The sequence below is a fragment of the Podarcis cretensis genome (assembly GCF_951804945.1).
Source record: "Podarcis cretensis genome assembly, chromosome: 6".
Taxonomy (NCBI): domain Eukaryota; kingdom Metazoa; phylum Chordata; class Lepidosauria; order Squamata; family Lacertidae; genus Podarcis; species Podarcis cretensis.
Window position 1 is genome coordinate 83,978,257 of NC_137175.1, and position 27,584 is coordinate 84,005,840.

The window sequence follows — 27,584 nt, forward strand, 5'->3', positions numbered from 1 at the left end:
ATAAGGTGCTCGTTTATATTAATGTTATGCACTGGCCAAGTTTTCTCTAGCATCCGTGGATTTTTTTTAAAAATCTGACCTGTTTTTGCACTCTCTTCACTTTGGTTTATATTTTGGGTTCAAAGGTGCTCTGCCTAAAACAAAGCTTGGCATCCCGCTTTCACTATAATGGGAATATAAAAATTGCCACGGCATTACCCCATTTTGGCTAAAGTGGATAAAAATTACAGGCACAGGAGCCCCTTCAAAATGGATTAGAATGCTAAATTGTCGACAAATAGATCTAGGGGCTTTGTGATGGAAGTAAAAGAGATTCACTTTCCCACATAATCCATTTTAAGGCGCTACCTGTGTTAGATCAACTACAACTCCAGAATCCTTCTTAGTTTCATATTTCCAAGGTGGGGAGATTGACTTTCTCTCTTGCTCTCACATACCTTAAAAATAATTAAGAAGTAGCTGAATGGTATGTATTGTTTATGTCTTTTTAATTCCTTGTTTGTGTTTTCTGGGCTTTACACTACAAGAGAATGTCTAGAATGCATCATGTGGAGTTCTGAAATGTTCTGAGTTTGCTTGTTTTTTGATGTTAAAGCAGAGCAAAATAAGAATACAGTGGTACCTCGGGTTAAGTACTTAATTTGTTCCGGAGGTCCGTTCTTAACCTGAAACTGTTCTTAACCTGAAGCACCACTTTAGTTAATGGGGCCTTCTGCCGCCGCCACACCGCAGGAGCACGATTTCTGTTCTCATCCTGAAGCAAAGTTCTAAACCCGAGGTACTATCTGGGTTAGCGGAGTCTGTAACCTGAAGCTTATGTAACCTGAAGCATACGTAACCTGAGGTACCACTGTATTTTAACAACTTAAATGAATCTTTAACATAAAAAAAGAATCCAGTGCTCTTACTTCTTGCAAAACCTATGGCTGTAGAGAAACATTGACATATAGAAATGTATAGCCCTATAAGTTTCAGAAAAAGAAAAACAAGAGAGCGGCATGAGGCTTTGTGTGGGGGCCCTGATCCAACTCGGGAGTGGGAATTGACATCACAATTGAAGCATGCCCCCTTATCATGTTATTTTGCCACACACATGGAACCACTGCATACCATTAATGTATGATTTTGCCTATTTGGTGCTTCTACAATAGATTTCATTAGCATAGATAGGCAGTGACTTGCACAGACCACGTTGGGGCAATATTACTGCATCATCATCATATATTTTGTTATGTAGTGAAGTTTCACTCTGGGCCAGCAGGGGGATACTGTAGATAGTTTTCACTCAGGTCTGTAGATAGTTTTCACTCAGGTCCACGTCAGTTATTTTAGGCGGGAAACTCTGGGTTGTTGTTGCTACAATGTTGACAGCCGGCTGCCTATAAAAGCAGGCCGGCTGAGCTGTTTGCTTGTCAGTTCTATTCCAGCTTACAAAATAAAGAGCTGCTTTGGAGAAATCGCTGTGTCGTCTGCTATGCCAACCAAAACTTAACACTGGCGACGAAGGTGGGATGGATGGACATCAGAGCACAGCCAGATGCGGCCAGCCTCTGAACTGAGCTGAATCACTGAGCTGAATCACAGAGCGAAATCACTGAGCGAAATCACTGGACAGAACCAATTCAGAGCTGACTGTTCTGGCTAGAGCACTGTGTTCCATCCATCGCCCTTCATGCCGGCATCGGAATCATGGCTTCACTTGTGCCTCTACCGCCGTTTGCACCAGCCTCTGAATCATGGGACTCCTACCTCGCTTGGTTTGACTGCTACCTCCAAGCCAACGAGCTGACAGAAGTATCAAAGGAGTGGAAGCGGGACCTATTCCTCAGCCTCTGTGGGCCTGAGGTGTTTGAGACGGCCCGAGCATTGGTTGCGCCTGAAGCAGTTCAGTCAACACCGTGGGACACGATCCAAGAGAAGCTCCGCAACCACTACGCACCAAAGCCGTCCAAGATTGCTGCCCGCCATGCGTTCTATCACCGGAACCAGGCAGAGGGGGAGTCAATCAACAACTACACCACCGCCCTGCGACAGGCTGCAATGCACTGTGAGTTCTGAGACTTAGACGATGCCCTGATGGATCGAATTGTCTGCGGGGTCCGGGACATCCATCTGCAACGGCGTCTCCTCGCCAAGCCAGACCTCACGCTACAGAAAGCCATTGAGGAGGCTGTGGCCTCAGAAGCTGCTGAACGCTCCGCCCAGGAGATCCGCAAGTCCAGCAGCCCGCGTCTTGCTAGGAAGCCAGTTCCGGTGCATCATGAAGAGGCCAGCAGTGATGAGGCATCCTCCAGTGAAGACGATGACGTGCACCAGACAAAGCAGGAGCGCAGGAAGTTCCAACAGAAGTCCAAGGGCCAACCAGAATGTGCCGGCTGCGGAGGCAACTATTCCCGTGCCAAGTGTTGATTCAGAGACGCCATCTGTAGGAAGTGTTCCAGAAGGGGCCACATCGCTAAGGTCTGCCGATCGGCTCCGTCTGACACTCCCCCCCTTCACCGACTCGCAAGTCCAAGTCTTCACTCCAGTCTTACTCTGACTAGAAATAATCCAGAGTTGCACATCTCCAATGCTCCATGAATGGTACAAGTGTTGTATTTTAAGGACTGGTTCACATACAAACCCTGGGAGTAAATATTGTACATGCTGTGAGACACAGGAGTGAAACTTTGGCTCATGAAATCCGTCCCCCCAGCACAGAGAACGTGTTGTGGGGCACCTGGATATCAGATCACACATCTATATGAATGTATACTCCTCCACCACCCCATACATTCAGTCTACATCTTTTTTTATGCTTCCTGGATCACTGGATGCACGGAGAACACCTTTCAACCCAAGAATTGTTGCTATGTCCCACAGTCTGTTAACTCTACCTGCGGAACCACTGTGTGAGCCAATTTAAAGACTACAAAGACGCCATCATAGGGTTGCCGTATTTCAAAAAGTGAAATTCTGTACAGAGTAGTTTTGGGGTTTTTCTTGGCAAAGTTGTTGAATTTTGTTTGGGGAGGGGGGCCAAAGTTGTTGAGTTTTTGAGCTACTTTTAAGGGAATTCTACGCTTCCGACATTGGTTGCCTTATGACCAGATTTTCCTGGACATTTAAGTGATTTCTGCCCAGATACTGTTTCCAAAGGCCGAATCCCGGCTACATCCGGGAAATTCTGGACGTATGCCATTCTTACACCATCATTACATGAAGCAAGTCTCTGTTTTGTTTTGTTTTATTTGCTCTATGAATTCATCATAAGGATTTTTAAATTTTTTTTAGTGTGCATTTGCCAAACTATGTCTAGTGACCGTAAATCTGTCAGGGCTTGTTAACAGCAGCTCCCTGCGAACATTTGAAAACACAGTGACAAAAATAAACGCAGTGTGTATCGAGAGTCTCAGCATAGCCAGATTCAAAACTACGGGCCGAAAAACAGCCTGATTATTAACATGAAACCACAGGATTTGCTATGTTGGATCAGGCCATTGGTCTGTCAAATCAAGTAACCGGCCTTAGGCAACTGAGCGAAAAGTCCTTTCCATCTATAAAATGTCTAGCCAATGTGATGGATTGTATATGGGAGGGATTCCCCCCCGGTCTCTACTGCTGCAGTCAACTTGTAAAAACACGGGATTTTAAGAGACATGGAAGAGGAGGAGGAGGAGGGAAAATGGATATAGAATTGTTTTGGCATTTGCATGCAATGCCCTGCCATAAAAAAGTTATTCTACGAAACAAATTCGGTATACTGTATTTACATTCCTCAAAATTAAAAAAACAGAAGACTCCAGTCTGGTGAATTTTAAACTTAAGTATTTTCAATTAAAGAAAAGGGCACATGTTATGGTTTGGTGACAGACATATCTAGCAGACAAATGATTCAGATGGCTTTCACCTGGAATTTGGAAGGTGATGATAGAGGGAAATGGCTCTCTTCCCCCAACTGGGCAGCATGTCACGTCCTAGCCTTGGGCAAATCATTCTCTCTCTGCCCCAATTCCCCATCTGTAAACAAAATAATAGCCTACTTAACAGCCTACCAAATATGGGCCGTGTAAGGAGGCAATAAAGGAAACATTGTGACCCACACAAACTTTTGTGGCTATGGCAGCCTGTATTTCTAGCGATTCAAATAAAAGTACAGTGGACGCTCGGGTTGTGAACATGATCCGTGCGGGATGCAGGTTTGCAACCCACATCTGCGAGTGCTCAGGTTGCGATTCAGTGCTTCTGCGCATGTACGACTGCCGAAACCTGGAAGTAACCCGTTCCGGTACTTCCGGGTTTCGGCGGTCCGCAACCCGAAAAAACGCAACAAGCGTCTGTATCCTGAGGTATGACTGTACTGGACAAGATGCAGCAAAGTGTGGGATATTTATCCCAGTCAAATCAACAGTTCATATTGTTGATTTGACTGGGATAAGCACATAATAGGGGCTGAAGCTCATAGTGTTTTCCTGTGGTACTTCCTAGAGACGATTCGGTGAGATCCACTGGCGGAGGAAGGGGGGTGCAGTGGGTGTGGTCCACCCCGGGTGTCATCCCTAAGGGGGGTGCCATCGCCATGCCACCCCCTTGGGATGCTAGCCCCACCCCCGCAGCATGTGCGCTGCCCCGGGTGCCAGACCAGCTAGCTCTGCCTCTGGTGAGATCACTTCCCTTTTGTGCCCAAACAGGAAGGGGCGTAACTTTATATGCTCCTCCCTGCATCGGCACACACTTCTCCCCATCATGTCTGCAGTGTGAGAGCATCTGTGTGTCTAGCTCAGACTCCATTTTTAAGCTAGCCTTTAGTATCTCTTAGTGACTTAATTAGAATTTTTAGCCTGCCTACACCGTGCTGCTGTATTTGCTATTCTTGAGTGAGTAAATGTTAATTTCACCTTTTCACTAAGTTTTTTTGCGTGTGGTTATTATTTTCATGGGGAGAAAAGGGGGGAGGGGTGGTGGTTAATACCAGGAACATCCAGTCTGCCTTAAAGCAGCCTGGATTATTAATACTAAAAGGCTAAAACTATCCAAGCTCCCTTTTAATCTGCAAAGGAATGGCACTCTGCTGAACTCACTAACACAAGGAAGGCATCACTGGAGGAAAGGGGGGTGGGGGAGTGCACCACCCCCACACCATCGGGGAGCGGGGTACCATCGTGGCTGCCCCATCACGTGCCGCACACCCCCCACTACGCCTGGTGAAATGCCCCCGTGGGCGGGACGCACACCACAGCCTGGCGGGAGGCACACCACGCCCCCGGGGACATGTGCCACGCCCCTGGGACACGCGCCAGCCATGCCCCCACCTGCTCTCTGCCCCCGGTGCCTAGCATCTAATCAAATCCCAACAGAAGTTGACAAAACTATGGGAGAGGTAAGCATTCTGACCATCAGAACTGATGGCATGGAATAAAGTGGGAAGGGGATCGTGCAAGGATAAGCAATCTGCTGACAGCTCACTCTGTCAAAGTGGCTGGAGAGCCAGGCCAGAGCAAGCCACTTTATAGACTTACAATGGCCCCTTGCGTCAGCTGAACCCTGATGGGCTGGCAGAAGCAATGCTACCCCCAGGTCAACTAGAGAGCAACATAGCAGATGTTCCCCCTGCTCCAAGCAGATAGAGAGCAAGGTCTATAAGCCTTACCTTTGGAGATTCCAGGTGCTTAGGGATGGAGGAGAATTTTGTTTGGTCCACATTTTAAAGTGAACCTATTTAATTTCTAGTTTGTGGATTTGTATGCACTTCTTTGTGGAGGAAGCCATGGAAGTGAAATGGATATAAAACTGTCGTAGAATCAGAGCGTTAAAAGTTGGCTTTAATAGCTATGTCATGAAAAAGATAGGACCAATAAACTTTATCAGGAACCTCAGAAATAGCCAGAGCTGAGGCACAGTGTTTTATAAGGCCAACATAGGCTGGAAAGTTTAATATCTCCTCTGGCGAACCAACACACACACACACAACCAAGTCTTTGTTTGATCTTTCTTATCAGAGTGCCCTTGCCTTTCTATATAAAACATAGGATGGTCAACATGCTAAACTTGGGGAGCTCTGGAATACTAGCTAGGATCAGGTAATGGATCTACCATGAGAGGTAGCTTTGTGTGGCTTGGCCTGGTCTCTGCGTGGAGACCATCTACACTGTCAATCCCCTACACTCAGCCGTGCCTTACAATGTGAAATCAGGAGCCTGAGAAGCCACTGTCTGGACTAGATTTCCAAATTCTGCGGTCTTTGGATTAAAGAGCATTAAAAGTAATGGCGAGATGCTACGTTTGATCGCCAGCCTATCCCGGCACCAGTTGCGTTCCATCATTTAACAGCTGTGCAGCACATGCACCGTTGACAGAGCGCACATGTGTGGTGCATTATCGTAATAAAAATGCAGATTCCTCTTGCAGCCCCCCCACCCCTTCCTCCTCCTCCTCTGGCTGCCTTAAATGTTCCGCCCTCCCGTTATCCCTGCACAATAACCTCTTCCATTTGTGTGAGAATTATGTGAGACATTTCTCAGCTCTTTGAGGGAAGAAGCACAAGGCATACCAGCCGCATAAGAGCAGCCTGCGGAGCAAGTAGCAACCCGGAGCCAGTAACGAGAGCATTTGGTTAGCATTACCGCTGTCGATTTATTGCAAGTCCTCGGCATGCACATCAAAAGTTATAAGCTTTTTAACATCCTGGGGAAATGAGATGAGGCTGGATGATTCCCCACTGTGATTCATGGTGTCAGGCTGGGATAATAGCAATAGGCAAGCTCCCTCTGACAGACTAAATGAGGATTTTTATTACCAGCAGGGGCACCTTGGGGGTTTCATCCAAGAATCCCTCCGGCTCGTGCATTTAACACATCTCACGGCGAGGTGCAGAAAAGCAAACAACAACCAGAACAACAACAACAGCCACCACACAAAAAATAAATAAATAAAAGGCTTCTGATAAATCACTCCATTAAGCAGACTTTAAAATCCAATATTTTACTGCGGCAGAAACAGCAAACTACCCCTTTATGGAATTTTTACCCTTATTATTTTAGCCATTGCTGCTGGAAGCTGTTCTCAAGCCATATGTCAACGTATATAGTCTATTTGGGCTTGTGTTTTACGCCCCACTTTCTTTCCTCTGTTGCCTCTACTTTCAACCTCTCTCATGCTCCTGACAATTCGGCTGTTGCTAGTGACTCTTGGGTTTCCCTGACTGAAGTGACTGGAGCAGAGGGAGGGAGAGGACAAACACGTATTAAATGTGTTGCCTCCAAAATCTGGGAGAGGACTGTCAAGAGAGGAGTCCTGCAGGCTGCTTCTGCTTGCAGATCTTCCGTGTGCCTAAAGTTGGTTTTGTGGTTTCTAAGTGGGGAAGCCTTTTTCGGAGTCAGAATGGGCTGCTCTGCAAAGAAGAGATGGGGTGGGTGGAACAGAAACCAGACTCAACTCTGCAGATCACTGAAAATTTAAGGGGTTTGGAAGGAACCAAAGCATAGGTGTCAACCTACAGATTTGAAAATAAGGGACCAGCAGCCTCGAAAATAAGGGATCAGCAGCCAAAATAAAGGATTTTCAGGGCACAGGTATGTTCAGCTTCTGAGCCTCTCCGAGCCAAAGGCAGAAAGCCCAGCCAGCAGCCAAACAAAGCCTCAAGCGGTGGTTCCCACAGTGCAGCAACCTGGCAAAGGGAATGCAGCAAGGAAAACCACCGTCACCTCTCCGCCGATTTGATTGGCACAAGGCATGCAAGCTCCACCCTCCCAGTCATTCCTAGACTCCTTATTGGGTGAGCAACGCAGCCAAGCAACACAGTTGGAGCCTCCCTCCTCCCTGGCCGGCAGGGAGGGAGGGAGGGAGAGGAGCTGCTTCCTTTGAAACCTGGGAAATTTAAGGGACATCATCAATCAGGGACAGCAGTGGGACACGGCGCTGGGATAAGGGAGTTTCCCGCCAAAAAAGGGACGGTTGACAGCTATGAACCAAAGCAACGAAGGTCTTAGTAGGGGACAAGGCATGAAACTTGGTCCAAGTCCCAGACTGGCTTAGGGTCATTTCACAGGCTACAGCTGCTGCCTCCAACCACGAGCTCCACAATTACTGGCTCTCATGCTGCACAAGTAATGTAACAATATTTAATTAAAATAGGCAGGCTGGATCCCAAATTAGCAACCCCTTTGTACTCACATAATATGACCTACACTTATGATATGACACTTTGATGACTACCAACAGGGAGCAAAAATGTTACGCTGGTAACTTTTCTGAATGGGCATCCACTCAGTGCCTAGGGAAGCTGTTTATGCAGAGGCCCTCCTGTACTGTAATTAGAGATGGATGGATCTGTCCATTTCCGTTTGCTCCGTTTCCCATTTTTCCAGCTCTCCACATTTTGCAGCAATTGGTTGCCTGCTCCTGATAGACCCTGGACTATGCTGCCTTTGGGGGTGATATTTGAAATTGCCTGTAAACATTTCCTTAGCTTGCTTCTTGCACTCTCCTCTCCTCTCCCCGACCCAGACTTTTCCCTTGGTTTGCGGAGGTTAAAACACTTGATGAAGCAATCCTAAATCCACCTGCCTCTGAGTAAACTCAGTTGAAAGCTGCTGCATTTTCATCTGAGAAAGCATGCATATGACCATGCTATAAAAGGAAAATGATGTTGCTTGACTCCAGTGAATGTAAATGCATATGAACACAATATATGCCAGCACACTCCTTCCTTTCTTCCCAGGCATGCACATGCGCGCGCGCACACACACACACACAACACACACACACACAGAGAGAGAGAGGTGGGGAGTCACATATCCAAATAATAAATGGTGCTGAGTAAATTTGAGTCACAGCTTTTTCACAATGTATCCAACCACTTCCTTGGCAAGATTATATCATCTGTTTTTAAATTTTCAAGAGGGGAAATGTTAAGCTCAATTTACAAACACATCCTTTGGAAACTAGTAATGGGCAGGCGGGGTGTGTGTGTGTGTGTGTCTCCAGCAGTGCTCCTTAGCGTGAGGACAGAGGTTACAAGTACACAGGACTGTCCCTTTTTCAGCTCTGACATGTTCAAAGGTAAGCGATCAATGCCAAAGCATTGGGATGACCAGTGGAAATAAACTGGTAAAAGTTAAAATAAAACAGAGAGAGGAAGGGAGGCAGGGAACCAGTTACTGTTTGTGAATTGGCTGCCCAGTGTCTCTTCACCAGGCCTGCTGGGCAACCCCAGTCCTGTCTAATCTCTGGTTCTTCCCTAACTTGAACGTTGTCCTCTCTCTCATGGTCCCTGGAGGTGAGGGGATTATGTCCCCCTGTCCATCAAGGAGTCTGTCCCTGCGCTACAACCTTAGGCTTGGCTGAGAGTCGCAAGTTACAAATGCAGCTTCCTCCGTACGACAGGAGGTCCGGGTCGAATGTGATCATTTCAGAGCAGCCATGCTGGCAGTTAATGGGCTTTTCCTTCCTTCCCCTCTCCAGCTTTTCCTGTGGTTCGGTAGTTTCTCTCATCACTTGGCCTGAGCTGAGACACCTACTGGTAACAGCAGGGCGGCAGGAAGGCAACACACTTCTTGTTTGAAATAACACTCAGTGTGCGCATGATGGATCTTAACTGAAGGCAGGCTCCCAAATGAAACCGATGTCAGTCAACAGAGAAGATCTGTTTTTGCCTTTCTACAAACCCCTGCACCCGTGGCGGGGGGAGGGGGCAGTGGCTTAAGTCTATTTTTAAGCCACATTCTCCAAAAATGCTTGCAGCCATCATAATGTCTTTGTATACTGTGCAGTGTCTGCTGTTTTTGCCTCGTTAGCTCACTAGAAATTGCCTAATAAACCTTGTTGGTTTAGGAGTGGGTTTTGTGTGTGTTTGTGTCCATTTGTTTTTAGATAGTGCTGCACAAAATATTCACCACCTTTTACTTCCAGGTTGGAAACTATCAGTTTCTTCAGGAAAACGCTAACTTACTTTTCTTTTTTAAAACTGGCACGGCATAGCCTCGAAGATTTCTCCAATGAAAATAGGGACATCCTATTCCACCATCATCATTTTATTATTTATACCCTGTCCATCTGACTAGGTTACTCTGTGTCAGGAGTGCATGCAGGAGCCAGGCCCTGTGACCAGTAGGGCTTCGCAGGACTAGGGCCTTCCTAAGTTTGTTCTGGAGAGGCAAGGCGTGGCCGCACAGGTGAGGCAGCTTGGTAACTCACTGCATCTGGTGGCAAGAGCTGGGAATGGATATAAGGTCAGCATTTCCCTTTGGCTCTTTGCCACAGCAACTCGTTTCCTGCCTTGCTGTGTTTGGCTTCTTGCTTCCTGATCCTCAGACCTTGGCTTTGTGACTCCTTGCTTCTCAGCCCTTGGACCCTTGACTTTGTGACTCCCTGCTTCCTGACCCTTGGACCCCTGGACTCTCATTCCTGCTCCCACCTCACCGTCTTGTCCCCGGTCCCGACGTCCTCAGCCAGGACTTCGGTCGCCCGTAGACCAGACTGTGACACTCTGGATAGCTTCCAACTAATAATAATAATAATAATAATAACAACAACAACAACAACAACAGAACATTTAAAAAACTTCCATATGCAGGGCTGTTTTCTAAAGGTTGTATAGGTACTTATCTCCATTGCTCAGGGGTTACATAACCCCATACCCTCCAACATTTCTCCAATGAAAATAGGGACATTCTGGGATCTAATCAGAAACCAGGATGGCTTCTGTAAATCTGGGACTGTCCCTGGAAAACAGGGGCACTTGGAGGGTGTGGTGTGGTATTCTTGTCCCTGTAGTTGCTTTTCCTGTGCTATTTCCCCCCTTGGAAGCTGGTCTTTCCTTCCCAGATCAATCACATGGGTAATTTTACTTAATCAGTGACATTGCAATTCAATTTTGCTGCAAGATGCTATTGGTGAGGGTGAGTGAGGGAAAGTGCAGGGGGGGCACAGTTTAAATGAATAAGCAAATATTTTCACAATGAGTGGTGAAAAAATACGCCCCCATCAAAAAAGGCACTGCCAAATTGTTCATAAGAAACTCCAAGTGGTTGCAGTCCCGTGTTTTTAGTCTGTATAATGCTATTTAAACATTGTTACCGTCAAAAGAATCTGACAAGTTTCTGTCATGTTATTGAACGAAACAAGAATGGAAATATCCTAGCAGTGCTCTGCTTTGAGACATACTGGCCCACATCAAAATCTGCTGAGGAATTTAAGTATTGATTTCACTGAATATAAGTATAGCTAAGGGACGTGGGTGGCACTGTGGGTTAAACCACAGAGACTAGGGCTTGCCGATCATAAGGTTGGCGGTTCAAATCCCCACGACGGGCTGAGCTCCCATTGCTCGGTCCCTGCTCCTGCCAACCTAGCAGTTCAAAAGCACGCAGTACAAGTAGATAAATAGGTACTGCTCCAGCAGGAAGGTAAGCAGTGTTTCCCTGCACTGCTCTGGATGGTTAAGTCCAGTCAAAGGCGACTATTGGGTTGCGGCACTCAACTCGCTTTCAGGCCGAGGGATCCGGCGTTTGTCCACAGACAGCTTTCCGGGTCATGTGGCCAGCAGGACTAAACCACTTATGGTGCAACTGTGATGGAAACCAAAGTGCACAGAAATGCTGTTTACCTTCCCAGTAATACCTATTTATCTACTTACACTGGTGTGCTTTTGAACTGCTAGGTTGGCAGGAGCTGGGACAGAGCAACAGGAGCTCACTCTGTCACGGGGATTCGTACCGCCAAACTTCTGATTAGCAAGCCCAAGATGCTCAGTGATTTAGACCAATAGCGCCACCCACATCCTATTGAGCCAGGATGTGGGGCTTCACTGTAGCTCTGCTGTCCCAGGAATTGGTCAGCTGAGATGGAGATCCAATGGATCCTAACATGCTCACTTGGGTGGATCTTGGTTTGGACTGCTGCAAGTCAGTCTCTTTGATTTTAACAGAACTTACTTACAAAGGAGTCCTATCAAACGGCAAACAGATGCTTTCTCTCTGTCTTCAAGTAAAGGTGGCTAAAGCTCAGGAACTGACTGTTATAGACTATGTCCAATATTAAAGGGTATTATAGGAAATTTCATGGGGAGATTTTGCATGCCCGAGAAATCCGCTCTGTGAAAATGGGATTACTGAGAACATATTGCACTGACCTCCAGCTGCGCTTTCTTTCCCCACTTGAGAGTTTGCTAGTTTAGTTCGCATGCAATGCAAATGCCAAATATATTCAATAATGATTAGTTGGTTCTGCTTGTATGGCAGGTGAAATAGGGACCCAAAGTGATTTTTAAAATGCACAAAGGATTGGTTGTGTTTGCAAAATATATGCAAAATATATGAGGAGGTAATTCGGGGGCTTTCAAAGAACTGGGTTATTAGACACCCACGTTTGGATAAATTAACATTCACTTTTAAGACAGTGCAAAAGTAAAAGATTCTTTGGAAAGCTGTTGCACATTGTGGCTGGGGAAACCCAGCCAGATGGGCAGAGTATAAATAATAAAATTATTGGGATTGTTATTGCTATTGTGAAACAAGAGCCTGGAATTTCAGTTTCATATTGGAATTTCAGTCTTCCAATTAAATGGTTAGAGGTAATTTTACGTGGTAGTCAGTAACGTAATGAAATTGCGTGTCCAGAGGTTGCAACAGAATAATGAAGCTATTGGCTACATTATGTAGGAGCAGTAGGAAGCACAGCTGAGAATGACCGTGGTAGTCATGAATATGAGAGAGAAAGTTGTATACAATACTGTAGGTCAAGAAGATCGCTAGAACAACTTAGTGGGCACGGAGAGCTGGGAAGGCAAAGATGACTGACAGTTATGGAAGATACAGAAGGGCTTTTGGAAAAAAAAGACAAAATCTAGTACGTTGCATGGCTTGCTCAATAAACCTTCTCCATAGAAAAGAAAGGAATGGACTGTGGGTGAATGGAAACGAGACTCAAAGGTGAACAGGAAATTGTCTGAACATGACTACTCCACAGACAGGCTTTAGGGGTCACGTGGCATTGTCTGGGCAGGTGCCAATTGATCTGCAAAGGCACGGTTTAGTAGCATATAGGAAGCGCTCACTGACATGAAGTCAGCAGAGCAAGGGTTCAAAACAGTGCCTTTGAGGGCAAACAGGAGCCAGGGCATGGGGTTCTGTGGGGAAGCGCATGGAACACCAGCCTAAATTTGGAGCACTATCCAGTTCAGGGCTCTGTGCAGCTGCTTCTCCTTCAAAACAAAAAAGGCTGCTTAAGCATGCATTTATTTTTTTTAAGCGTGTAGTTTGGCCCTGTAACAGACTGCAGTTTGTGCTACATGCTATGCTCTCTTCCATTTCCTCTTTGTTGTTGTTGTTGTTGTTTAGTCGTTTAGTCATGTCCGACTCTTCGTGACCCCACGGACCAGACCATGCCAGGCACTCCTGTCTTCCACTGCCTCCTGCAGTTTGGTCAAACTCATGCTGGTAGCTTCGAGAACACTGTCCAACCATCTCGTCCTCTGTCATCCCCTTCTCCTTGTGCCCTCCATCTTTCCCAACATCACGGTCTTTTCCAGGGAGTCTTCTCTTCTCATGAGGTGGCCAAAGTATTGGAGTCTCAGCTTCAGGATCTGTCCTTCCAGTGAGCACTTAGGGCTGATTTCCTTAAGAATGGAAAGGTTTGATCTTCTTGCAGTCCATGGGACTCTCAAGAGTCTCCTCCAGCACCATAATTCAAAAGCATCAATTCTTCAGCGATCAGCCTTCTTTATGGTCCAGCTCTCAATTCCATACACCACTACTGGAAAAACCATACCTTTAACTATACAGACCTTTGTTGGCAAGGTCCTCTTTTTGAGTTGCATCAAATCTGAGATAATGCAAAAGCTTGCATGCCGAATGAATTGTTTTCCTACTCTTTTACCTTTCCCTCTGCTGTTTTTCGAACATATCTTGCAGGTTTCATTTGTGTGTTAGCTGTAGGCTAGGGTTGGGAAACAAGTAATTTGCCCGCCCCCCCAGAAGCTGCTGAACTCATCTCCCAGCGGTCCCTGCCTGCATGGCTAATTGTCAGGGATGATGGGAGTTGTAGTCCAGGAACATCTAGACGGCTGCAGGTTTCCTGCTCCTGCTGTAGGCATTCACCACTTAACCATCCTTTTCAACCTAAGAGTTGTATAAAAAAATGAAAATTCTACTCTTTAATAGCTGCAGTATAGGAATGCTACTTTTTAATAAATATGATTCGGGAGTAAGGAGAGCAACTGACTTGTTTATACAGTAGGGAAACTGAATGTACCCTGCAGAGACACTTCCCTGCCTCTGCACAATTCCACTGCAGCTAGTGATAGGAACTGGGGCAAAGACACCAAAAGGCAGAGATCAGACAGGCTACTATAGAAGCCAGGGGCACCCCACCTCCTTCTGCGACCAGCTTCCCTCTCCTCTGGTCTCCCAGCACCGGAAGAGGTATGAAGATAGCGGAGCAAAGGCAGACAAGGCGTCAGAGTCTCAGATTGCTTGGGAAGGACCCAAGGGAGGAGGAGCCTTAGCGAGGACCTCCATTCAGTCTTCACAACTGCCTTGGGGCAAGATCTACTGGGAAAACTTGCTGCTCTTACTAGGTCTGGCCTCTAATAATAATAATAATAATAATAATAATAATAATTATTATTATTTATACCCTGCCCATCTGGCTGGGTCCCCCCAGCCACTCTGGGCGGCTTCCAACAAAACACTAAAATACAATAACCTATTAAACATTAAAAGCTTCCCTAAACAAGGCTGCCTTTAGATGTCTTCCAAAAGTTATTTTTCTCTTTGACATCTGGTGGGGGGCGTTCCACAGGGCGGGCGCCACTACCGAGAAGGCCCTCTACCTGGTTCCCTGTAACTTGGCTTCTCGCAACGAGGGAACCACCAGAAGGCCCTCAGCGCTGGACCTCAGTGTCCGAGCAGAACGATGGGGGTGGAGACACTCCTTCAGGTATACTAGACCAAGGCCATTTAGGGCTTTAAAGGTCAGCACCAACACTTTGAATTGTGCTCGGAAACGTACTGGGAGCCAGTGTAGGTCTTTCAAGACTGCTTCTTTGAATAAAGAGTTAGCTTTGCTGGCACCGTGCAACTTATTGCTGACCTGCTCCCGACACCACGCACCTGAATCGGCCTTGGGTTTGGTGAGAAAAGGGAGTTCCACCTGGTCACAGGCAGGAAAATGCATCTATGCTTGCAAAGTACAAGCTGTTTATATCAGTAGGAACCAGAAGCTTGAGCTGGTGCAGAATTCACCACCCAGGTTGCTCATCTGAGCAAGAAAGTTTGAGCATATTACACTAATGCTGGCCCGACACCACTGGCTGCCAGTTAGTTTCCGGGCCTAATTCAAAATGCTGTTCTTGACCTACAAAGCCTTTGAGGACTGCAATACCTCAAAGACCGCCTTTCCTCATCTGAGGCCCTTCTTTAAAGTCCGGAGGGTGGCAACGTAAGACTGGGCCTTCTCTGCAGTGGCCCCTTGTTTGTAGAATATTCTCCCCAGGAAGGCTTGCCTGGTGCCTTCATCACATATTTTTAGGCGCCAGGTGAAAACCTTCCTCTTCAGCCAGGCCTTTGACTGATTAATATTCTACAGCCTTTTAGATGTGTCTGTGGGAAAGGGGTTTGTGATTGCTTTGCTGTTTTGACGATGCACAAGAAAGTATGTGCTTACTCGCTGACTGACATGGGTTTAACACACAGGAGAGTAAGTGGTTCACCACCCCTGCTGACTGCCATCAGAAGTGGATTCCATGCTACATAAGAATGGTGAGAAGAACCATGTACAAACTATACAGCAGAAAATCCAGAGAAGTATGAAATCTGAAGGACAATTATGTTTCAATCTGCACATTACTCTTGGAGCTGCAGATCAGGGTTTTAAGGAGTGTGATCAGCCAAGGTTTCTGCAGAAGCAGCTTTCAGGCACTTCCAAAGAAAAGACTTTGAGGTGCCACATTAATTAGGAAATTAGTAATCTTGTTTGTCATTCATTGGACATTGTACACTGTGTCACCCAACCACTGTGATGGGTGTGATGGTTCTGCAAATGTATAGAGATATTCCAAAAGAAACAAAAACAGAGTGCTCTACCAACAACTGCTCTGTGAGAAGGATTCCAATGGAGAGAGAGAGGGAGAGTCAAGCTCCTCAACACTCACCATCTCTGGGTGCTCTGCAATCAACTGAGGGGGGCAAAGAACAGAAATCGTGCTCCGGCGGCGCAGCAGCAGCAGGAGGCCCCATTAGCTAAAGTGGTGCTTCAGGTTAAGAACAGTTTCAGGTTAAGTACAGACCTCCGGAACGAATTAAGTACTTAACCTGAGGTACCACTGTATTAATTGTTGTTGTTGTTGTTTCCATGTTTTTATCCTGTATTTTATTCTATGAACTCCCCTGGGATCTTACGTTGAAGGGCGGTATATGAATCTAATATAATGAATGAATGAATGAGCTCTTACCTGTGTACTCAAGAGGGCAAACACACTCATAATTCCCTATCAGGTTGAGGCATGTGGCACCATTCAGGCAAGGATCTGAAGCACATTCATCCACTTCCAGGTTACAGTGCCTCCCTTGGTACCCTGGCACACAGTAGCAGGCGTACCCACGGACCTGGTCCCTGCACACTGCTCCGTTGAGGCAAGGGCTGGAAAGGCATTCATCAATGTCAGCTTCGCAGGATGGACCTGTGTATCCTTCTGTACAGAGGCAAGCGGGGCCACCGGGCTCTTCCAAGCACGTGCCTCCGTGGCCGCAGAAATGCGAGCCGCAGGTGCTGGCAGCGGTTTCACAGGTAGGTCCGCCGTACCCCGCAGGGCAGGTGCAAGTAAAGCTGAGGTTCCCTGCAGCGCTTGAGCAGGTGGCGTTGTGAAGACACGGGCTGGAGGAGCAAGGGTCGTAGGGTTGCTTGGCACACCTTTTGGCCGGGGTGACACCTGGCGAGTCCGGACAGCCACAGCCGCCCTCTGCGGCAGCACCGCCACATTCCAGATCCTTTTGGCAAGAGCTCGACAGGCACCTGGGACCATCTTTGAGGCAAAGTGATTCTAAAAAAGGAAAGGCAAGCGGTTAATGGGCAACTCCGGGGATGATTAAAATGTATAGCAAGAAGTGGGGTGGCTGCAACAAAATGTTGTCGTCTATGCTAAAGGTAGGGGTTGGGGAGAGAAATTCTGTTCAGGTTGCAGTTTTTAAGGAGAACCTTACAAACTCACCCTTCCCAAAACAATACAGGAGTCAAAACACAGCATTCCTTCAATATCTTCTCAATTTTGCAATGCACTTCTCCAGCCAAGCAATGTGTACACCCCCCCCCAAATGCATATATTGGGGTGAAGTGTGCACAGACATGCATCTATCGGTGAACCATGACATGCAAAAGTGCAATTTATTATGGAAAATAAATGCCAGGTAGTTTAAGAATTCCAGTTCTCCCTCTGCCTTCTGTTTACGTTCTCATTCTCTCTGCTGACACTGCATACAGGAACAGGGACCTGCAAAGCCAGGGGAACAAATAAAGTCCTCCATGCCTCTCAACCTGGCCTTCAGGACCCGCCCAAGGCCACATTCCTCACATCTGTTATTTTATCTGCACATTATTTTCCTCCTTCCCTCTTGCCTTCATAATCATTTAGACTGCAGGATCTGTGTGTAGAGACTGTGGAGGTTACACCTGGCCGAGGGAGCCGGCGTACAGCTTCCGGGTCATGTGGCCAGCATGACTAAGCCGCTTCTGGAGAACCAGAGCAGCGCACGGAAACAACGTTTACCTTCCTGCTGGACTTTGATGTGCTTTCGAACTGCTAGGTTGGCAGGAGCAGGGACCGAACAACGGGAGCTCCCCCCCTTGCAGGGATTTGAACTGACGACCTTCTGATCAGCAAGCCCAAGAGACTCAGTGGTTTAGATCTGGCCAAATGTGAATAATGGATTTTGCAGTTTTCCATAGCTTAGAGTGGCCACTTAGACTTTGCCCAAACTAAAACGAAACAAAAACCAAAAACCAACTCTCTTAATAAAACCTCTTGCTTTCAAAATTTGTGTTCTAACTTTGGAATCATGGTACATTTTATCTTTCTGCTGTATTTTTGTTGCTTTTTTATTCTTAGTGTTTTATGCCTCGTTTTGCCATTTGCAGAGGGGTTTTTTTACTTATTAATCATAAGCTTCCTTAGAGATGTTATGAGGCTGCATGCAAATGTAATTATTAATAGTAATGGAAATGCATCATCACAAAAAGAGGTACAGTTTTGCATAAAATTTACACATGCTAATTCAGATGTATAGGCACAACTTTAGAAAGGATTGCTGTGATTTAAGAAATGCAGTACATCTTGCTATAATAAGGAGAAATGTGACCAGGTGACGTGCTGTCTGGGTTTCTTATCTTCAGACCAGACTTGGACCAGAGCAGCCTTTCAAATAGAGGACTGTCGTCCGATAGCCCTGCGAACAGAGGACTGCTCTCTATGAAGCAGTGCACAGTCCCACCCTACCATAACATCCTTCTCAAGGCACAGGCCGAACTGGTTGCGTGCAGGAAAATGGAAAGTCAAAGACAGGAGAGCTTCTTGACTTCTGACCTTTCCGTGCAGGAAAGCAAGTATCTGATTCCACGAGAGCTGCTTTTCCTGTGTGCTGCGACCTGCCGTTTGAGTAATCCCTGCTAGGGTGTATCTGCCTGCTGCGCATAGGCACATGGGCTTCCTCATGCTCGAGGTGCAAACATCTGTTCTTCGATCAAGAATATTGTCCCAATTAAGAGTGTCAGAAAGGAGTGTAAAAAGGGTTTGAGGGAGGAGGGTGGGACTGAAACCTTCAGTGATGTTGGGAGCAAGCTCTTTCTTTGAATGCAGAATAGGAATCGCACAAGTCCCCCCCCCCTCCCAATTCTCAACCAATTAAGATCACTTAGCAGTGACCTGGTTTGACAGAGATTTCTTTAAAAATTAATATTTAACATCCAAAAAAATTAAAATAAACTGCCGATCACTTTGGATTTAGACTGACTGACACATGAAGTAATTCTCCAAGTCTCTTTAAAAGGCATCACGGCGTTAACCTAATTACTGGAGGAATTAGTGCCAAACATTTTACCCCATCGTTAAGGCCTTTTGATGTAACTGAGATGCTAGGCAAGAGGATCCCCCCCCCCCCCACTTCCTCAGAAAATTGAATATATTAGAATCTGAAGTCAAGAGGAGTTTTCTTAAGATGTTTGCTCACAGTAAAGAGCGACATCTGCTGGTTGGCATCAGTACTAATAAAATATTACAGAAATCCAGTTTAAAAACCCCAAAACCTATGTGTACTAAACTGTTGGGAGTGGTCAGCATTTGCCTTTACAGCAAAATTGATATACAGTTAAAGGGAGGTAAGTGAGCTGGGAAAAGCAAAGCAAATATCTGCACCTGTCCTTACACACACTCCTCCCAGCCTCTGCACTTAGGTACATGAGCAGAACCGAGTCCACGATAAATGTTTGTGTGCAAGGGCTTTTACATATGGACAAAATCCAGCATCAGCACTTCAACTCATGAGTTCATGCTCACTAGTCCTGGCTGTGGCAAAGCATAACGTAATACCCAGAAACAGCTGGCATGGTGGAGACTGTGCTGCAGAGCTGTCATCCCAATACTGGTACCACAGCTGCTTACATGGCCAGTGCAGTGCAGCCTGCAAGGTCCATGGGCAAACTGGCAACATCAATCTGGTGCTCCAACCAGTGTGCCAGCATACTCTCAAGCTCACTGCCTGGCACCTGCGCCATCCAGATAAAGTGGCAGCGAAACTAGTGTCAGGTAGGTAAAGGTAAAGGACCCCTGGATGGTTAAGTCTAGTTAAAGGTGGCTATGGGGTTGTGGCGCTCATCTCGCTTTCAGGCCGAGGGAGCCGGCGTTTGTCCACAGACTGCTTTCCAGGTCATGTGGCCAGCAGGACTAAACCGCTTCTGGTGCAACAGAACACCGTGACGGAAACCAGAGTGCATGGAAATGCTGTTTACCTTCCCGCCGCTGTGGTACCTATTTATCTACTTGCACTGGCATGCTTTCGAACTGCTAGGTTGGCAGGAGCTGGGACAGAGCAACGGGAACTCACTCTGTCATGGGGAATCAAACAGTTGACCTTCTGACTGGCAAGTCCAAGAGGCTCAGTGGTTTAGACCACAGTGCCACCCACTGTGGTGTAAAGTCACATGAGCTGGTGTGTATCCCAAGTGATGACAGGGGTGGCTGTAAGGGCTGCAATCCTGCTGCCTCTCCATGACTGCCACTGCTGGCCTCTTCTCTTAGGCAGCTCGTAGCAGCTCCTGGAGAGTGGGAGAACAGGAGGAGAGGCCGCCACATCGAGGCTGAGCCCCACAGGATGTGCTGGCTCTGAGGGGCAGGGAGAGGGCAGGGCTGCCCTGGGCAAGAAGAAAGGGAATTGAGGGCAAGGAGTCATATATAATGCTTTGTGTATCCGTGCCTAATTTTGCTCTTTAAAAAAAAAAAAAGGTGTCTGTTTTTCTTTTTGTAAATCTACCAAATAATAAAATAGAATAAAATCAGGTTTAAGGGGCTTTCTCAGGACAGTGGAGGGTGTATGTTCTGTGTCCCACTGATGGCACTCACCCTTCTTCTGATAGGAAATGCTTGGGGGGGGGGACACACAAAAAATGGGGAGGTGTCAAGGAGGGTCAGTTGCAGGAGGAGTGAGAAATGTCCCTATTTTCGTCTGAGGAATGTTGGAGGGTATGTTACAGCTTCTTAATGCCTTGATTTACCTCCCTAAATTGGAAGGAATCCCACCAAAACGTGGAGTGTAGGGATAGCCCTTCAGATGTGGGCCACTCCCACCACCCCCAAGCATTGGCTAGGATGGCTGGAGCTGATGGGAGTTGTAGTTCAAAAATATCTGAGGACACCATATTGGTTAAACCTGATGCACTGCTAGAAAGTTTCAAGTAATAGCGACCATCAGTTTGTGTGTGCTGTGGTTGGTTCAGAGGCAAGAACAGTTGCCGTCTGGCTTGTGGGTGAGCAGTATGTTAGTACAGTGGTACCTTGGGTTACAGACGCTTCAGGTTACATACGCTTCAGGTTACAGACTCCAGAAATAGTGCTTCAGGTTAAGAACTTTGCTTCAGGATGAGAACAGAAATTGTGCTCCGGCGGCGTGGCGGCAGCAGGAGTCCCCATTAGCTAAAGTGGTGCTTCAGGTTAAGAACAGTTTCAGGTTAAGTACGGACCTCTGGAACGAATTAAGTACTTAACCCGAGGTACCACTGTATGCCGTTTTGTCAGAGTGTTGTTTGCCTGAGAAAAGCACTACAATTACTGAAGAAAACTGGTGTCAAGAAACACCCTTACGTGGAATCACTTGACCTTCAGGACTGTCTCTAAAACTAGATTGGGCCATTGACCATGTGCTACTACAACCTCTTTCTAAACATCAGCTATGTCTTTCCCCCTGAGGTCATGACTCAGAACTGTGCATGGATATGTCAGAATTCAGGGCCGGTCAGAGGTATGTGCCTATCTCTCCAGGCACCGGCTGAATTCTTTTGACCTCCCTCCGGCGACTCCCGGTAGGAAAAACACACGAGGTCCGTTCCGGCGATTTTCCTCAGGCTGTGAGAAAAACACACCAAACTGCTTCTCCTCCTCCCTGCTCTCCAGCATATCCCCAGGGAGGGGAATCAGACACAGACAGAAATGTATCTACATGTTTTATTCCTGTCTTCAGCAGTCATATAGAGAAAACATGTCTGCTCTCATCAACAAACAGAGAAAAACTCCAAACTCCACCCATGTACATCCTGTACAGGTCATATGACACACACACTGAGCTAACATCCGGTGCTCAGTAAGGAGAATGGACTGCCCCTTTGTTTCCATGGCAACAGTCACATACATCCTGTTTGGCTTTCCAGCCACAAGCAGCAGACTTGGCTGCTATAGCCTTTGCTTGCTGCTGCATTGCTGCTTTAGAATAACATACTCCCCCTAAAGTATCAATGCGTGCTGCGAGCAAAGCGTCATCCAGAGAAGAAAACAAACAGTTGTTATACTTATAACACTCCCCTGTTGTTTCAGTTCCACCCTTGGAACTACCCGCCACTGGTTTTACCAATGTACCTCTCTGGTTGTGTGACTTCCAAGGAATGAGTGCTTCTGCATTACCTTGGTTAGCAACTCTCTGTTGTGCCTTTGTCTCTGACTCAGACACAGCTTCAATCTGACCTTGGTCGTTTACAACAGCAACACATGCAATAGCTAGGTTTGCAAACTCTTTTGAATACCTCTTGGGTGGTACACCCTTCGTTGCTCTCTCAGACCTACGTAAGAGGTGCTGCTCTTCTCTGCTTTCTGGTTCAGCCTCTGAACTCTCTGAAGAACCAGTACTAAGCTTAATCAGTGGTTCATCCTCCTCTTCTGAGGGTCTAGTCATTGTGTGAGATTTCTTCTCAATGACTGTGACAACTGAGCTGTCTGAGCTATCGCTGTCATCATCAGTACTACTGAACTCAATAAGATCAAACTCATCATCATCATCATCAGAATCATCATCATCTCCTGTGGGAAATGTGTGAACAATCACTCTCTCCTGTTCAGGAGCACTCTCTAGAACTTTTGTGAGAATCACCTTACCAGATTCAGACAAAATTACTCTGTAGAGACCCTTTTCATAACCCACAAAAATGCCTCTGGCATTCTTTACTCCACCCGGAGCTTCTGTCCTCACATGAGACCCAAAAACCTTGAAATGGGCAACAGAAGGTTTTCTGTGGAATAGTTTCTCAAAAGGAGAACTTCCCAACTCTTTTGAAAACTTTCTCAACCAGGTATAACAAAATGACATTAGCGACTCAGCCCAGTACTCATGTGGCAGATGTGAACTAAGCAATTGCGCTTCCATTCCCTTTTGCAATTCTTTGTTCACCCTAACACAGATACATCTGTTCCAAGCTTCTTCGGAACTAGCGTTCACCAGTTATTTACAGAAGCCAAACCCATCACTGAGATTTTAACACAGCAGTGTTCAACTTGCACTGCCAATGAAATATCTTCAGGTCCTTTGGCCCCATGAAGGATTTTGAAATAACTGATTCCACTGGAAGTGTATTCATCGCCCAAGGTGCATGGTATCGGAGAGTTCTTTGCGGTGGTACACCTAGGCCTGTCACAGTATGCTTGGCATGGGCTCTGACAGATAGCAAAAAAGACAGCCCCATAAATTTGCCAACTCCCCAGCAAAAAGAACCCCAGAAGGCTGTGCGTGTTATCTTGTGTTTCTGGATGATACATGACGGCACTTGAGGAAGTGCCAAAGAGAATGAGAACACAGGCACATAATCTTACGAAGAGTCAAAGAGACGAGAATGGGTTTTTCTCAGACATCTCCAGCATGAAAGGAGAGAGAGAGAGATGCTATGTTTGGAGAGCAGATAGCTTGGCAAGTAAAAAAAAGAAAGTGTGTCTGAGGACAAAGAAACATGGACAGTAAGGGTTGACATAACCCGAGACCAGGAAAAAGGGACGTTGGATGAAAATTGGAAAGTCTATAAAGAAAATTTTTTAATTTGGGGAATTAGGGTAAAATTAATGAATATTAGGGGAAATGTTGGAATGAAACTGTCTGGCTTTAGTAGAAATGATATAAGGAGTTATGTATAAATAAGTATTAAGTTTTAAGTTTCAAGGTGTTTTACGGCAAGATAAGGTTAAACAAAGTAACGCAAATTTTTAGCAGTAATGTTATAGAATAAGGTAAAATTGGATTATGAATAGGTGAGAATGTAAAGTTACAATATATTAAGATAAATTATTAAGATAAAAGCAAAAATGGAAAGGATTTGCTGAAACTGCTAATTGAATTGAATACAAAAAAGGGAGGTGTGAGGAGGTCAGGGAAACAAGTAAATGAAAGACAAGACATGGAAAGATTGAAATGTTTTTAACTGTCTTTATTTTTCTGTATTTTGTATTGTTCTTATTTTCTTTTTCTTTTTCTTTTTTGTAACATTTTTGAAACTTTAATAAATATTATTAAAAAAACAACAACAAAGAAACAGACTGGTAGAGGGGGTAACAATCCCAACTACTATTTGTAGCTCTTAACCCAGGAGGTAGAGTAGGGTGCTCCAATGTGTGGACCGAAGGCCGCGGGCCTTTTTGGCAGCCCTCAGCAAGATTTGAGGAATCCCCCACCAGCGATGGAGCAAGCCGATTGGGTGCCTGGGGTGGTGCACGTTCCCTGTGCCCGGGGGCGAAGCCAGCGGCCCAAGGGATGGGGTGAGTTGGGGCAGGACGCTCCACGGGGCCTCCAAGTCTGCCTGCCTCCTCCCACTCAGCTGCCCTACAGCTGAGGGGGAGGCAACAGGCGGACTGTTTGGGGAATTGTGGAGCTTGCGGGCGCTCAAGACACTGCGTCACTCCCAGGAGAGACGCATGGCTCGGGAATGCTGCAACCCCCACGGTGAGTGCCACCTATCATTTTGTCAAACACACCCTCGGTGGGGACACCCGGGGTGGTCTGCACCTACCATGCCCCCCCCCTTGCTAAATCTCTGCCCCCCTCAGCCCTCACATTGCCTTCCCAAAACTAGGTGAGTGAGGGGCTAGGCTTTGGGCGGGAGGTGGGAGCGCTCTAGGACCCTGCCAGAGCCTTGTTCCTCCTTCCCAAAGAAGAAGAGGAGGAGTTTGCATTTGATATCCCGCTTTATCACTACCTGAAGGGGTCTCAAAGTGGCTAACATTCTCCTTTCCCTTCCTCCCCAACAACAAACACTTTGTGAGGTGAGTGGGGCTGAGAGACTTCAAAGAAGTGTAACTAGTCCAGGGTCACCCAGCAGCTGCATGTGGAGGAGCGAGGAAGCGAACCTGGTTCACCAGATTACGAGTCTACAGATCTTAACCACTACACCACACTGGCTCCTAGCACCTCGCTTACCTGGCTTGGGGAAGGCAGTGCGAGGGTTGCAGTGTGTTTCTAATTTTGGCCTTGCTCCCCACCCCTGCACAACAAGGCACTGTGGAGCCTGTAGGTTCTATATGAAAGTACTCTTGAGGTCCACTTGGTATGAAAATTTGGGCTGCCCTGAGATTTGGGCTGCCCTGAGTTAAAATTCTGAACCGACTGAAAGAGATTACTTTTACCAATGGTATTGTTATAGATGGGGAGATCCCCCTAAACCCAAAATGTTAATAAATGGTTAATAAATGTTAATAAATGATTTTGATTGTTTGTAGTATTGAGGGTGGGAGGGATTGCAGGCCAGTGGAAAAAATACAGGTTAGATTTTCCTTCCAAGCCAGGGCCTCACCTGGGATACTGGCATTACCAAGACAAAAGGTGTTGATGGCTCGTCTAAGAGGAATCTTGTGCCTGGGCAGACAGAAGGTTGCCAGGGTAACTGGGTGTGAAATAAAGAGTATCTTTAGCAAGGTGTGCTGGGAAGAGGAAGGGAGGAGGTCCATCTTTGGCACTCTGGATGTAGGCCGGCTAGGAGAGATGCCCTTGAGTGCTGCACAGCTTTGGGGAACAAGCCCTGCTTGAAATGTGCATGCTGTAAGATCTGGACTGAAAGTGTAAATATGTGAATCAATCATTTTTCTTAAAGCTGCCACAGTCTTCAATTCTCCAACAGAGCACAAACCCCAGAGGAATGCCTGGAACCCCCTGGAATTTTGCCGAGAGTGGGGGAGGAACACAACTTCTGTAAAAGTATTATCAAGAGTGGCCATCTACACGGGTGGTGCTGTGGTCTAAACCACTGAGACTCTTGGGCTTGCTGATTGGGAGGCTGATGGTTCAAATCCCCACCGTGGGGTAATCTCCCGTTGCTCTGTCCCAGCTCCTGCCAACCTAGCAGTTCGAAAGCAAAGAATTGGGAGAATTGATCGCAGATATCATTTGGAGTTCAACACTGGACATCACAGTGCTATTTCTAAGATGCGGGTGGCGCTGTGGTCTAAACCACTGAGCCTCTTGGGCTTGCCAATCAGAAGGTTGGCAGTTTGAATCTCCACGACAGGGTGAGCTCCCTTTTCTCTGTCCCAGCCTCCTGCCAACCTAGCAGTTTGAAAGCATATCAATGCAAGTAGATAAACAGGTACCCCTGGGGCAGGAAGGTAAACAGTGTTTCTGTGTGCTCTGGCACTCATAGCGGTCCTCTCTGGTTTCCGTCATAGTGTTCCATTGCACCAGAAGCGGTTTAGTCATGCTGGCCACATGACCCAGAAAGCTGTCTGTGGACAAACGCCAGCTCCCTCGGCCTGAAAGCGAGATGAGCGCCGCAACCCCATAGTCACCTTTAAAGGTAAAGGTAAAGGTACCCCTGCCTGTACGGGCCAGTCTTGACAGACTCTGGGGTTGTGCGCCCATCTCACTTAAGAGGCCAGGGGCCAGCGCTGTCCGGAGACACTTCCGGGTCACGTGGCCAGCGTGACATCGCTGCTCTGGCGAGCCAGAGCCGCACACGGAAACGCCGTTTACCTTCCCGCTGGTAAGCGGTCCCTATTTATCTACTTGCACCCGGAGGTGCTTTCGAACTGCTAGGTTGGCAGGCGCTGGGACCGAGCAGCGGGAGCGCACCCCGCCGCAGGGATTCGAACCGCCAACCTTTCGATCGGCAAGCCCTAGGCGCTGAGGCTTTAACCCACAGCGCCACCTGCATCCCAGGTATAGTCACCTTTACTTGGACTTAACTGTCCAGGGGCCCTTAACCTTTACCTACCCGACACTAGTTTCACTGCCACTTATCTGGATGGTGCAGGTGCCAGGCAGTGAGCTCGAGGGTGTGCCGGCACACTGGTTGGAGCACCAGATTGATGTTGCCCATGGACCTTGCAGGCTGCACTGCACTGGCCATGTAAGCAGCTGTGGTACCAGTGTTGGGATGACAGCTCTGCAGCACCGTCTCCACCATGCCAGCTGTTCCTGGGTATTACGTTTTGCTCTGCCACAGGCAAGACTAGTGAGCAGGAATTCATGAGCAGCCTAGTCTGTATCTGAGCAATGAGCAGCTCAGGCTGAAGAGACAGCAGCTTTATAGGATCAGGTGGAGAATCCTGCTATTCACTTGCATCACTTGACTGCAGCTGTTAATTTTAGATAATTTCTCCTGTGTTGGTGTGAACACATCCTTGTGGCCTTTTCTCTCACCCAGTACACAATCACTCTTTCTTCACTATGGGATGTTGTTGGTTCTTGGCGTATGCAGACCCTCCAAGTGTCCCCATTTTTCAGAGGAAGTCCAGTATTAACAGAAGCTGTCCTGGTGTCTAGTTTGATTCCAGAATGGCCCACTTTTCTTTAGGACATTCCTATTTTCATCAGAGAAATGTTGAAGGGTATGGAGTTATGTGACCACCAAGCCAAGGAGATAAGTAGCTATGCAACTTTTAGAAGACATCCAAAGGCAGCCTTGTGCGGGGAAGTTTTTTAATGTTTTATTATGTTTTTATATATGTTGGAAGCCACCCAGAGTGGCTGGGGCAACCCAGTCAGATGGACGGGGTATCAATAATAAAATTATTATTATTATTATTATTATTATTATTGAGGACGTCCCTATTTTCAGAGAAATGTTGAAGGGTATGCTATTGTGCTTTATACAAGTTGTTAGCT

General features: G+C 46.8%; 1 protein-coding gene across 1 annotated transcript in view; it reads right to left on the reverse strand.

Moving 5' to 3' along the window:
• The window catches only part of CRB1 (crumbs cell polarity complex component 1), a 138,590-nt gene that overhangs the window by 88,065 nt on the left and 22,941 nt on the right, over positions 1 to 27,584 (reverse strand). The window contains exon 2 of the mRNA XM_079981071.1: positions 16,430 to 17,017. Coding sequence (XP_079837197.1) covers positions 16,430 to 17,017 — 588 coding nt within the window. The remainder of the gene's footprint in view (positions 1 to 16,429; positions 17,018 to 27,584) is intronic.